This window comes from Silurus aristotelis, assembly GCF_946808225.1.
Source record: "Silurus aristotelis genome assembly, chromosome: 12".
Taxonomy (NCBI): domain Eukaryota; kingdom Metazoa; phylum Chordata; class Actinopteri; order Siluriformes; family Siluridae; genus Silurus; species Silurus aristotelis.
This window is the reverse complement of record NC_139585.1, coordinates 30214702-30230100: the sequence shown is the minus strand read 5'-3', so window position 1 is coordinate 30230100 and position 15399 is coordinate 30214702. Positions and strand designations below refer to the sequence as shown.

The 15399-nt window shown below is 40.9% G+C and overlaps 2 protein-coding genes and 1 long non-coding RNA gene across 4 annotated transcripts in view; 1 reads left to right on the top strand and 2 right to left on the bottom strand.

Moving 5' to 3' along the window:
* Positions 1 to 6770, bottom strand: part of waplb (WAPL cohesin release factor b) — a 40184-nt gene extending 33414 nt beyond the window's left edge. The window contains exon 1 of one of the 2 annotated variants that reach the window (XM_083556287.1): positions 6218 to 6770. The gene's annotated coding sequence lies outside the window, so the exon portion shown is untranslated. The remainder of the gene's footprint in view (positions 1 to 6217) is intronic. The other variant, XM_083556288.1, reaches the window with a different exon arrangement.
* Positions 6771 to 6823: 53 nt separating this feature from the next.
* Positions 6824 to 15399, top strand: part of btbd16 (BTB (POZ) domain containing 16) — a 16256-nt gene continuing 7680 nt past the window's right edge. The window contains exons 1-11 of the mRNA XM_083556297.1: positions 6824 to 7486; positions 7683 to 7748; positions 8328 to 8493; positions 10246 to 10318; positions 10722 to 10816; positions 10931 to 11041; positions 11974 to 12120; positions 12465 to 12576; positions 14096 to 14165; positions 14540 to 14670; positions 14801 to 14920. Coding sequence (XP_083412423.1) covers positions 7439 to 7486; positions 7683 to 7748; positions 8328 to 8493; positions 10246 to 10318; positions 10722 to 10816; positions 10931 to 11041; positions 11974 to 12120; positions 12465 to 12576; positions 14096 to 14165; positions 14540 to 14670; positions 14801 to 14920 — 1139 coding nt within the window. The 5' untranslated portion in view covers positions 6824 to 7438. The remainder of the gene's footprint in view (positions 7487 to 7682; positions 7749 to 8327; positions 8494 to 10245; positions 10319 to 10721; positions 10817 to 10930; positions 11042 to 11973; positions 12121 to 12464; positions 12577 to 14095; positions 14166 to 14539; positions 14671 to 14800; positions 14921 to 15399) is intronic.
* The window catches only part of LOC310734391, a 10886-nt gene continuing 9566 nt past the window's right edge, over positions 14080 to 15399 (bottom strand). Inside the window, exons 3-4 of the long non-coding RNA XR_014536034.1 lie at positions 14523 to 14656; positions 14080 to 14158 (exon numbers count right to left, since the gene is read on the bottom strand). This is a non-coding gene — a long non-coding RNA (uncharacterized lncRNA). The remainder of the gene's footprint in view (positions 14159 to 14522; positions 14657 to 15399) is intronic.

Here is a 15399-nt window from a genome sequence, read left to right as displayed (position 1 = left end):
ATACACACACACACACACACACTCACTCTTACACATTCCCATATATAAATATATACACACACACACACACACACTCACTCTTACACATTCCCATATATAAATATATACACACACACACACACACACACTCACTCTTACACATTCCCATATATAAATATATACACACACACACACACTCACTCTTACACATTCCCATATATAAATATATACACACACACACACACACACACTCACTCTTACACATTCCCATATATAAATATATACACACACACACACACACACACTCACTCTTACACATTCCCATATATAAATATATACACACACACACACACACACTCACTCTTACACATTCCCATATATAAATATATACACACACACACACACACACACTCACTCTTACACATTCCCATATATAAATATATACACACACACACACACACTCACTCTTACACATTCCCATATATAAATATATACACACACACACACACACACACTCACTCTTACACATTCCCATATATAAATATATACACACACACACACACACACACACTCACTCTTACACATTCCCATATATAAATATACACACACACACACACACACACACACTCACTCTTACACATTCCCATATATAAATATATACACACACACACACACACACACTCACTCTTACACATTCCCATATATAAATATATACACACACACACACACACACACTCACTCTTACACATTCCAATATATAAATATACACACACACACACACACACACTCACTCTTACACATTCCCATATATAAATATATACACACACACACACACACACTCACTCTTACACATTCCCATATATAAATATATACACACACACACACACACACACTCACTCTTACACATTCCCATATATAAATATATACACACACACACACACACACACACTCACTCTTACACATTCCCATATATAAATATATACACACACACACACACACACTCACTCTTACACATTCCCATATATAAATATATACACACACACACACACACACACTCACTCTTACACATTCCCATATATAAATATATACACACACACACACACACACACTCACTCTTACACATTCCCATATATAAATATATACACACACACACACACACACACACTCACTCTTACACATTCCCATATATAAATATATACACACACACACACACACACACACTCACTCTTACACATTCCCATATATAAATATATACACACACACACACACTCACTCTTACACATTCCCATATATAAATATATACACACACACACACACACACACACTCACTCTTACACATTCCAATATATAAATATACACACACACACACACACACACTCACTCTTACACATTCCCATATATAAATATATACACACACACACACACACACTCACTCTTACACATTCCCATATATAAATATATACACACACACACACACACACTCACTCTTACACATTCCCATATATAAATATATACACACACACACACACACTCACTCTTACACATTCCCATATATAAATATATACACACACACACACACACACACTCACTCTTACACATTCCCATATATAAATATATATACACACACACACACACACACACACTCACTCTTACACATTCCCATATATAAATATATACACACACACACACACACACACTCACTCTTACACATTCCCATATATAAATATATACACACACACACACACACACACTCACTCTTACACATTCCCATATATAAATATATACACACACACACACACACACACACTCACTCTTACACATTCCCATATATAAATATATACACACACACACACACACACACACTCACTCTTACACATTCCCATATATAAATATATACACACACACACACACTCACTCTTACACATTCCCATATATAAATATATACACACACACACACTCACTCTTACACATTCCCATATATAAATATATACACACACACACACACACTCACTCTTACACATTCCCATATATAAATATATACACACACACACACACACACACACACACTCACTCTTACACATTCCCATATATAAATATATACACACACACACACACACACACTCACTCTTACACATTCCCATATATAAATATATACACACACACACACACACACACTCACTCTTACACATTCCCATATATAAATATATACACACACACACACACACACACTCACACTCACTCTTACACATTCCCATATATAAATATATACACACACACACACACACACACACACACTCACTCTTACACATTCCCATATATAAATATATACACACACACACACTCACTCTTACACATTCCCATATATAAATATATACACACACACACACACACTCACTCTTACACATTCCCATATATAAATATATACACACACACACACACACTCACTCTTACACATTCCCATATATAAATATATACACACACACACACACACACACTCACTCTTACACATTCCCATATATAAATATATACACACACACACACACACACACACACTCACTCTTACACATTCCCATATATAAATATATACACACACACACACACACACACTCACTCTTACACATTCCCATATATAAATATATACACACACACACACACACACACACTCACTCTTACACATTCCCATATATAAATATATACACACACACACACACACACACTCACACTTACACATTCCCATATATAAATATATACACACACACACACACACACACTCACTCTTACACATTCCCATATATAAATATATACACACACACACACACACACACTCACTCTTACACATTCCCATATATAAATATATACACACACACACACACTCACTCACTCTTACACATTCCCATATATAAATATATACACACACACACACACACACACTCACTCTTACACATTCCCATATATAAATATATACACACACACACACACACACACTCACTCTTACACATTCCCATATATAAATATATACACACACACACACACACACACTCACTCTTACACATTCCCATATATAAATATATACACACACACACACACTCACTCACTCTTACACATTCCCATATATAAATATATACACACACACACACACACACACTCACTCTTACACATTCCCATATATAAATATATACACACACACACACTCACTCTTACACATTCCCATATATAAATATATACACACACACACACACACACACTCACTCTTACACATTCCCATATATAAATATATACACACACACACACACTCACTCTTACACATTCCCATATATAAATATATACACACACACACACACACACTCACTCTTACACATTCCCATATATAAATATATACACACACACACACTCACTCTTACACATTCCCATATATAAATATATACACACACACACACTCACTCTTACACATTCCCATATATAAATATATACACACACACACACACTCTTACACATTCCCATATATAAATATATACACACACACACACACACACACTCACTCTTACACATTCCCATATTTAAATATATACACACACACACACACACACACTCACTCTTACACATTCCCATATTTAAATATATACACACACACTCACTCTTACACATTCCCATATATAAATATATACACACACACACACACACACACTCACTCTTACACATTCCCATATATAAATATATACACACACACACACACACACACTCACTCTTACACATTCCCATATATAAATATATACACACACACACACACACACTCACTCTTACACATTCCCATATATAAATATATACACACACACACACACACACACTCTTACACATTCCCATATATAAATATATACACACACACACACACACACACTCTTACACATTCCCATATATAAATATATACACACACACACACACACTCACTCTTACACATTCCCATATATAAATATATACACACACACACACACACTCACTCTTACACATTCCCATATATAAATATATACACACACACACACACACACACTCACTCTTACACATTCCCATATATAAATATACACACACACTCACTCACTCTTACACATTCCCATATATAAATATACACACACACACTCACTCTTACACATTCCCATATATAAATATATACACACACACACTCACTTACACATTCCCATATATAAATATATACACACACACTCACTCTTACACATTCCCATATATAAATATATACACACACACTCACTCTTACACATTCCCATATATAAATATATACACACACACTCACTCTTACACATTCCCATATATAAATATATACACACACACTCACTCTTACACATTCCCATATATAAATATACACACACACACTCACTCTTACACATTCCCATATATAAATATATACACACACTCACTCTTACACATTCCCATATATAAATATATACACACACTCACTCTTACACATTCCCATATATAAATATATACACACACTCACTCTTACACATTCCCATATATAAATATATACACACACTCACTCTTACACATTCCCATATATAAATATATACACACACTCACTCTTACACATTCCCATATATAAATATATACACACACACTCACTCTTACACATTCCCATATATAAATATATACACACACACTCACTCTTACACATTCCCATATATAAATATACACACACACACTCACTCTTACACATTCCCATATATAAATATATACACACACACTCACTCTTACACATTCCCATATATAAATATATACACACACACTCACTCTTACACATTCCCATATATAAATATATACACACACACTCACTCTTACACATTCCCATATATAAATATATACACACACACTCACTCTTACACATTCCCATATATAAATATATACACACACACACTCACTCTTACACATTCCCATATATAAATATATACACACACACACACTCACTCTTACACATTCCCATATATAAATATATACACACACACACACTCACTCTTACACATTCCCATATATAAATATATACACACACACACACTCACTCTTACACATTCACATATATAAATATATACACACACACACACTCACTCTTACACATTCACATATATAAATATATACACACACACACACTCACTCTTACACATTCACATATATAAATATATACACACACACACTCACTCTTACACATTCACATATATAAATATATACACACACACACTCACTCTTACACATTCACATATATAAATATATACACACACACACTCACTCTTACACATTCCCATATATAAATATACACACACACACACTCACTCTTACACATTCCCATATATAAATATATACACACACTCACTCTTACACATTCCCATATATAAATATATACACACACTCACTCTTACACATTCCCATATATAAATATATACACACACACTCACTCTTACACATTCCCATATATAAATATATACACACACACACACTCACTCTTACACATTCACATATATAAATATATACACACACACTCACTCTTACACATTCACATATATAAATATATACACACACACTCACTCTTACACATTCCCATATATAAATATATACACACACACTCACTCTTACACATTCCCATATATAAATATATACACACACACACTCACTCTTACACATTCCCATATATAAATATATACACACACACTCACTCTTACACATTCCCATATATAAATATACACACACACTCACTCTTACACATTCCCATATATAAATATATACACACACACTCACTCTTACACATTCACATATATAAATATATACACACACACTCACTCTTACACATTCACATATATAAATATATACACACACACACACTCACTCTTACACATTCCCATATATAACCACTCCCAGAGGACCACAGCATCATTACATATATTTTCAAAAAAAATATGCACACACACATATAGCTAGTGTAAACATGCTAGCGTTAGCCCGTTAGCTGTATGAAGTTAGCTAACTTTGGCCGTGGCTGTGTGTTTGCGCTGTAACTCCACATGGATCATTCAGACACAGTGTGTGTGTGTGTGTGTGTGTGTGTGTGTGTGTGTGTGTGTGTGTGTGTGTTCCTAATTAATCTCATGTTTAATATTTTTGTATTTTATTTATCGCCTCAGCTCTTCTAAGTGCACGAGCCTGTCGCGCGCCTCAGAGTTAGCCGTTAGCCGCGCTACATTACCCGAGTGGGAGTCGCGCGACGGGCCTCCTGCTGTGGGTCCGGTATAAACACGGAGAAGGAATCTATGCCCACAGCGGGCGCTGATCGAGCAGCCGGAGCGGAGCAGCGGCCCGAGGACAGGTACCGGGGTGATCCTGCTGGAGGAGCGGGGGATAGAGCGGAAAACAGAGCGGTCCTATATCGGGTCCTGTAGCGGCCTGAACTCGGAGTCTCTCAGCCGATTGTATCATCAGTTCCTCCATTCGACTCCCCCTCCCTTTCTGCCCTCTCCCAGCAACGTCTTACGTCATCACGCTGTACATCCAAAGCTGTCCAATCACATGCCTCGATATGCTAAACCAGCACTCTGATTGGTCAAATCAAACGTCAGTTAATCCTTAACTTCGAGCACGCTAGGAACACGTACACGTACTCTCGCGTGTACAATGGGAACTGTAGTCCATTAAAGAACATCAATTCGTCTGAAAACATCCAACAGTCTCTCCATTTCAGCACTGCTTTATTCAGTACAGTCTTTTCATCGACTTTCCATCATGACCTGCTTCTCTGGAAGTGCAGCTTCGTCCTGTTCCGGTTCAGATTCTATAATATTCCATCTGAACAAAGGCACATCATTCATTAAATTCAACAAAAGTCACATTATAATAATTTGTGTATTAATTAATAACGCATTGAATCAATAACTAGTTGAACGCATTCCGAGTAATGTTTTTATTGAGGTGCCAAACTTTTAATTTAATGCCAAATTCCTGCCCTATCAGAGCTCATCCTGTCATCCGGGTACTCTGGGGGGACGCGCCATTAGACCGTGAGATAACCGGGGGGGGGGAGGGGGGACGTTTTAATCCTGGACAGAGTAGTAATAATATTCATATAAAAACAATGAATAATATTTATAAATATTTGTAATATAATGAGCGCTGGAAACTCTGAAAAATAAGAAATAAAATTCCGAGCAGCGGTACACAGCCTCAAAACTAGTTCTTTGTTAACAAAGCTGAGCTAGCGAGGGATTCTGGGAAATGTAGTTTTCTGCCAGTACACACAATGAAAGCAGGGAGAATTCCTTGGAAGTATGCAGAAATAAAACTAACCGGTGATCATTGCGTTTACTAAAACATTCAAACATCGCTATAACCGCTTAGGGTTATATTAAAAATGGGTTAAATGAGGGATGTGTAATTAAAATAAGTGAAGAAATTCACTTCCGGCATCTGTATAATGTGTTGCCATGGTTACCAGGGCCGCGCTGTAACCATGGTACACGAGGTGGATTATTAGGGTATTAATCAATTATAAAGTGTTCCAGTGTGAGTGTGTGTGTGTGTGTGTGTGTGTGTGTGTGTGTGTGTTTCTATTAGTTTGAGCTGTTAACGTGTGTGTGTGTGTGTGTGTGTGTGTGTGTGTGTGTGTGTGTGTGTGTGTGTGTATATATATAAAGATCACTCCCTGTATTTGGGTATAGAGCTGGTTCCTCTCCCTGATGAGTGCCATGCTGAGCCCGAGCTCTCATCGCCCAGCGGTCTGCAGGGTGAGTCCTCCTCAGATCATCTCTACTCTATATTCACATTTCACCTGAATTAAACCACTTTACACTTTACTTTACACTGTATTCTGTGGAAGTCTGTAGAAAAAAATAATAGTTTTATATATATATATATATATATATATATATATATATATATATATATATATATATATATATATATATATATATATATATATACTTTTTTTTTTACTGTATAGGGATGTTTTCTAGTCTTTTTGGCACCCCAGGAGAGATCCATATTCTCCCCTCCGTTGGCCCCGCCCACAGTATATTAATTATTCACAACCACAAACAAGTTTTAACACATTTAATAGTCACTGAATATTTTCTCAAATTCAAGAATATAAAAATATACTGTATATTAAACTTCGGCAGAAAAACACTGCTCACTGGCTCACTGGCGCCCCCAGCTGGTTGTGCCCTACCCGACCGCAAACCTTCCTTTGCCTAGAAACGGTGCTGTTTATGTGTATGTATCTATGTGTGTGTGTGTGTGTGTGTGTGTGTGTGTGTGTGTGTGTGTGTGTGTGTGTGTGTGTGTGTGTGTGTGTGAGAATGCAGGTGTGTTTAGGGTTACCTGGCCGCCAACAGCGCAGACAGACCGGACACACAAACCGCTGGCAGTTGGCTCCGCCTCTTTCAGGTGATCTACTGGGTCAGTCCCAGGTGGAGAGAGCAGCCAGGTCAGGGATTTGCGTCCACACTCCTGCTACACCAGAGGAGAAAGGTAACCTGTATGTATGTGTGTGTGTGTGTGTTTCCACCAAGGATTAAATAGTTGGTTTGGAAAGGGTGTGTACAGTGGTTAGGATGTTGTGAGTTCAAATCCCACCATTTACAGTATCTCACAGAAGAGAGTGCACCCCTCACGTTTCAGCTCTGTTTTATTCTTGAGAAGATAGAATGAAATAGTGAGCTGAAATGTGGGGGTGCACTCTCTTTTGTGAGATACTGTGAATGTAAGTGTCTCTGGATAAGGACTCAAATGTAAAATGAATGAAAATGTGAGAAGACGGTGTAAAAGGCGTGGGAGATGAGATCAGACCCGCTCTGTCCCTCGCCGTCAGCAGCGTCTCTCTGAGGCCCGGCCTGGGGAGTGTTTTGGCAGATGGCCGTGTCGTACCAGTGCCACACAACAGCGGGTGACCCTCAGACTCCACACACACACACACACACACACACACACACTTGCTCTGCGCCAACGCGGTGGCACGGAGCTGGCAGCAGTGCCGCCTCTGCCTCCTGGAAAGCTGGCACAGGGGTTTTATAAGAAATGCAAATAATCAGGAGCAACGCAGAAAAGAAGAAAACAATACAGCTTTTATTTCAGTGCCAGGTTCGAGCCGACGAGCGCAGGAGGCAAACATCTGAGTCCAGCATCAACAAAACGACAGAGCAGAATCTGATACCAGTCGATGAAGGACAGCAGCAGAACAATCAGAGAGCACCTTTAATAGCTGGAACATGTCGGAATAAATCTTGATATTTGTTGATGATCTCTGAAGGTCCTACAGCATTTTGGACTTCGGACCACTGGAACACCTTCAGTCTGTTCTGTTGTAGATTCTACTGGTGTGTTTGAGATCATTGTCCTGTTGCATGACCCACTTTAACTCAAGCTTTAATCAAACAGATGGTCAGGAGTCCAACATCATATCCACTGTGCTTCTACTTCATGTTTATTATGATCCTGATACATAAAACCAAGAAATTTGAAGAGGGTGTACTCTCTTTTTCTCATGACTGTATATGTAATGTATATGTATTTACAGTATTTGTATATCTCCAAAAAAATACAAAATATTATATTTATATATTCTCCCCTTTAGGAAAATATTTACAAACTTTTTAAAGAAACCATCATGTATTCGACTTGTGTTCATCCAATTAAATAATAGATATCCAAATAAAGAGCTTTTATTCCCCCCCTCCAGGGGGCGCCTCTTGCTCTAGAGGAGCAGCTCATTAGCACTGGGCATGGCTCATGTATATGGCATGATTTGGGTTTGGCATCTTCACACACACTATTCCCTTTTTCCAATAGAATAAAATGGTGGGATTTATACTCGTACTGAATGATACAACCCCAGTTTCAAAAAGGTTTTGTTGTGCGAAAATGTAAATAAAAACCAAAAGCAGCAGGGCATCTTCTCTTCTTTCAACAATCCGTGTACGTCTGGAAACTGAGGAGACCTGTGGCTGGAGTTTTGAGAGTGGAATGTTTCCCCATTTGTCTCTAATTCAGGATTGTACCTTCTCGACAGTCCTGGGTCTTCTTTGTTGTATTTTTTCGACTAATATGGGTTTATGAGATTTGCAAAAATCAACGCATCCTATTTTTATGTCCATTTTACCCAGAGTTTCAACTTTTTTTGAAACCTGGGCTGTAAATTTAAATCACACACACACACACACTCACACACACACACACACACACACACACACTTCTTTTGTTTTTACATGTCTGCTTGTATTCCAGAGGACACACTCCTGCAGCTTCAGCGCGAGGCTTCCCCGAGCCAGCAGTCGCCTCCTCTTCACACCGGACTCTGGTACGATGCCCAGCATACCCGCACCTCCTGTTCAGCTCAGCAAGAGCTTCTGCCCTCAGGGGGGCAGATTTCATGCCCCACGAGGCCACACGCTATTATTCTGAAAGAGGATCATCTTTAATTTGGCGTGTCTCTGCGCACAGCGGGACGTGTAAAGAGGGTGGTGTAAAAAAGAGGGGGAGGAGTAGACCAGTGCCAACCATACTGCCAAGATTACACACACACACACACACACACACACACACACACACACACGCAAAAGTGTCAGAAAGACCTGCAGCAGGCTCCAACACACTCTTTTCTACCTCGGCAAAATATGTTTAATAAATAAATGACTCCCTACGGCAAATTTTATTGAGATAAAGATGAAATAGGTTTTCACTGACGTTATCCTTCTCCCCAGTACATCACAGAACACCCAGCTGTTACGCACATCTGCACGGCCTGAGCATGTGTTCTACGTCATCTCTCAGCAGGTGGTCCAGAACGCTCGTCCAGGTAACGGGAGTGTGTTCCGTGTGTCCTCAGGCCCAGCCGTGACCTCACACACGCTGTTGTGGATTTTCCTGATTCTCTCCGTGTCCTGGGTTTAATCCTGGTGTCCGTTTCTAGATGCAGTGTTGGAGTGTTTGGGGAGCATGTGGGAGCTGCACTGCCCGTACCTGTGGGAATCAGAGACGCTTGCTGATCTCTACAGGAGCTCCAAGAAGAAGCAAAAACGCGGTGAGAACCAGAACACAGCATGCGCTAGGATGCAGTCGGTCAGGAGATTAGCGCTGAGCAGCGTGTGTAAAGGACAGGCGTGTGCAAACACAACCCGATACGATGAATACCATTCGGTGGTATTGATATTGTTCGTAATCGTTCCTCACCCGGATCTCGGCTCTTTACGAGCAGAAAGGATGATTTATTTGAGCGAATTTAATTTGCAGGAATAGTCTTCAGAATCTTAACTTGAGCGCAGAGGAGCAGCATCACGCATAACGTTCTGTTTTCTCACAGAAAATGAGCTCCCCTGAGCACTCGGAGTCTACACTGAGCAATAATGCATCTGCTTTCCTGGTGTATTAGTATTGGATTACTTCTGTACGATGGGAGGCGAGTGTGTGTGTGTGCGTGTGTGCGTGTGTGTGTGTGTGTATGTGTGTGTGTGTGTGTGTTGATATTCACATTACAAACCTAATTTGCAGAGATTTCTTTTTGTGGTCTCCACATCAAATCATCTCATTAGAGGAGTTGTGTGTTAGCGAGCGCAACAGCACCACCTACAGGCTGCAATAAAAATGAGAGGCGAGGAGGATTGACGCTGCGTCTGATTTCTGTCTGTCCCAGACTGTAGACTCAGGCAGCTAATCAGGCAGAAAAGACACGCCCCCTAGAGGATCTAATCATAGTAATATATACACATTCAAAGTGGATTATTTACTCCATTAAGAAGAATATATATCCATGATATAAACACACATCATCCAATCAGAACCTAAAGGACACTAAATGCCAGAAGAATGTATTTGTTTGAATGAAAGTGTTATAAGTGTAGTCGGAGATAAACGTGAGCTTGAGGAGGATGGTGACGTCTCGTAGTTTATTTCTCTGTATATCCTAATGACGTTTTAATAATCTAATGATAAATTTATTGCGTTGTTGTTTTGCAGAGAGCAGCGTGAGACAGAAGTGTGTGTCACGAGGAAGCCGTAAGATCCGACTGAGACAGGACGGAGAAATGGAAAAGAACAGAGGCAGCCTCACACGTCCCATCCTGCTCCGTCTCAACATAAATGATCCCTCCTTCACTAAAGAGTGTAAAACATTCAGTAGAAACTCTCTCTCTTTCTCACTCTTTATCTGTCTCACATGTTCTCCCAGACCAATAATCTCTTTGTTTTTATTTAATTCTCTCTCTCTCTCTCTCTCTCTCTCTCTCTCTCTCTCTCTCGCTTTCTCCCCTCCCCTCCTCTCTCTCTCCCTCCCTCCCCCCCCTCCTCTCTCTCTCCCTCCCTCCCCCCCCTCCTCTCTCTCTCCCTCCCTCCCCCCCCTCCTCTCTCTCTCTCTCTCTCTCTCTCTCTCTCTCTCTCTTTCTCCCTCCCCCTCCTCTACTCCCTCCCTCCCCCTCCTCTCTCTCTCTCTCTCTCTCTCTCTCTCTCAGCTCTTGCGTTTGCTCTGAGGTCTATGTACAGGTGTGATGAGAGTCCTGATGAGTGGTGTGAGGGCGTGTTCTGTGCCTCCATCCTGCTGGGTCTCCCACAGTTACAACAGAGGTCAGTGTTCTGTTTAAAATCTCCACACCTCCATAACTCCTCACCCTCATACCTCCATAACTCCTCACCTCCATAACTCCTCACCTCTATAACTCCTCACCCTCATACCTCCATAACTCCTCACCCTCATACCTCCATAACTTCTCACCCTCATACCTCCATAAATCCTCACCTCCATAACTCCTCACCCTCATAACTCCTCACCTCCAACCCTCCTCACCCCCGTACCTCCATAACTCCTTACCTTCAACCCTCCATAACTCCTCACCTCCATAACTCCTCACCTCCAACCCTCCCCACCCCCATACCTCCATAACTCCTTACCTCCAACCCTCCATAACTCCTCACCTCCATAACTCCTCACCCTCATAACTCCTCACCTCCAACCCTCCTCACCCCCATACCTCCATTACTCCTCACCTCCAACCCTCCCCACCCCCATACCTCCATAACTCCTTACCTCCAACCCTCCATAACTCCTCACCTCCATAACTCCTCACCCTCATAACTCCTCACCTCCAACCCTCCTCACCCCCATACCTCCATTACTCCTCACCTCCAACCCTCCCCACCCCCATACCTCCATAACTCCTTACCTCCAACCCTCCATAACTCCTCACCTCCATAACTCCTCACCCTCATAACTCCTCACCTCCAACCCTCCTCACCCCCATACCTCCATAACTCCTTACCTTCAACCCTCCATAACTCCTCACCTCCATAACTCCTCACCTCCAACCCTCCTCACCCACATACCTCCATAACTCCTTACCTCCAACCCTCCATAACTCCTCACCTCCATAACTCCTCACCTCCACACCTCCATAACTCTTCACCTCCATAACTCCTCACCTCCACACCTCACCCTCATACCTCCATAACTCCTCACCTCCATAACTCCTCACCTCCACACCTCACCTCCACACCTCCATAACTCCTCACCCTCATACCTCCATAACTCCTCACCTCCATAACTCCTCACCCTCATACCGCCATAACTCCTCACCTCCACACCTCCATAACTCCTCACCCTCATACCTCCATAACTCCACACCTCCATAACTCCTCACCTACATAACTCCTCACCTCCACACCTCACCTCCATAACTCCTCACCCTCATACCTCCATAACTCCACACCTCCATAACTCCTCACCTCCACACCTCCATAACTTGTCAGCTCCACATCTCCTTAAATGATTCAGTAAATTCACACAATGCTGAAATATCTGGTGTTTTCACTACACTGGTGATTATCAGCAGTAATCAGGGTGTGTTTTCTGTATATGTTCATTAAAATGACGTCAGTGATTAAAGTAAATTGCTGATCAGATCCATTAGGAAAGTTCTGGAATCCACACACTTCTACACAGATTATTATTATTTAATGTCCACATGTGTTTTTTTTTAAAGTGATAATTGATTGACAGCTGAATATTGATTGACAGCTGAATATTGATTGACAGGTGTTTTTTGATTGACAGCTGAATATTGATTGACAGGTGTTTTTTGATTGACAGGTGTCTGAAGGAGATGATATCCAGCATCAGTTTCTTGACAGTGTGTGACTTCCATCATGTTTCCTGTAAGGTGAGAGAAATATATCATGTTAATGCCGCTGTCATTGTGTTTATTTCTTATTCATATCTATATTTTTAAACAGTATAAATGTAAAAGTATTATTTTATAATAATAAGTATGTAAAAAAATTTTATGATGATGATGATGATGTGTAAAGTGTTCAGACGGCCAGCAGGGGGCGCAGTAAACTCAGAGTAATCTAGGTGTAAATCAGACCTGCTCGGATTTTTTAATCATCTTTGTGTACTTAGTGTTTATTTATCATTATTAAAGGACTCTCCAGTGTAGAAAATAAACACACACACACACACACACACACACACACACACACACACACATGGTGAGATTTATTCCTCTTGTTTGTACCATTGCCTTTGTTCCAGTACAAGCAGGTGAGTCTTCAGCACGCGTGTGAGCGATGGCTGGAGCTGTTTCTCGTGACCGAGCTCTCGCATCGCGTCCAGCTCAGGGACTTGTCCTTTGACGTCTTGCTCAAAACCCTGCAGAGCCCCAGGTGATCATCAGCTCAGAACCCCGTGATCAGTCACATGATGCAGAATAGCAGGAATGCATCAATAGCTATGTAGATATTTGCATGTGTCATTTGTGTGTGTGTGTGTGTGTGTGTGTGTGTGTGTGTCCAGAGTGTTTGCAAGCAATGAATGCGAGCTCCTCAGGACTGTGCTGTATTGGATATATCTCCAGTTTAACAGCCGAGAACACACACTGCCCTCACACAGCACCATCATCAGCTTCTTCTGCAGGCAAGAACACACACTCTCACACTCTCACACTCTCTCACACACACACACACACACACACACACACACACACACACACACACACAGACACACACACACACACACACACACACACACACACACACACTCTGCCCTCACACGGCACCATCATCAGCTTCTTCTGCAGGCAAGAACACACACTCTCACACTCTCTCACACACACACACACACACACACACACACACACACACACACACACACACACACACACACACACACACTCTGCCCTCACACGGCACCATCATCAGCTTCTTCTGCAGGCAAGAACACACACTCTCACACTCTCACACTCTCTCACACACACACACACACACACACACACACACACACACACACACACACACACACACTCTGCCCTCACACAGCACCATCATCAGCTTCTTCTGCAGGCAAGAACACACACTCTCACACTCTCTCACACACACACACAGACACACACACAC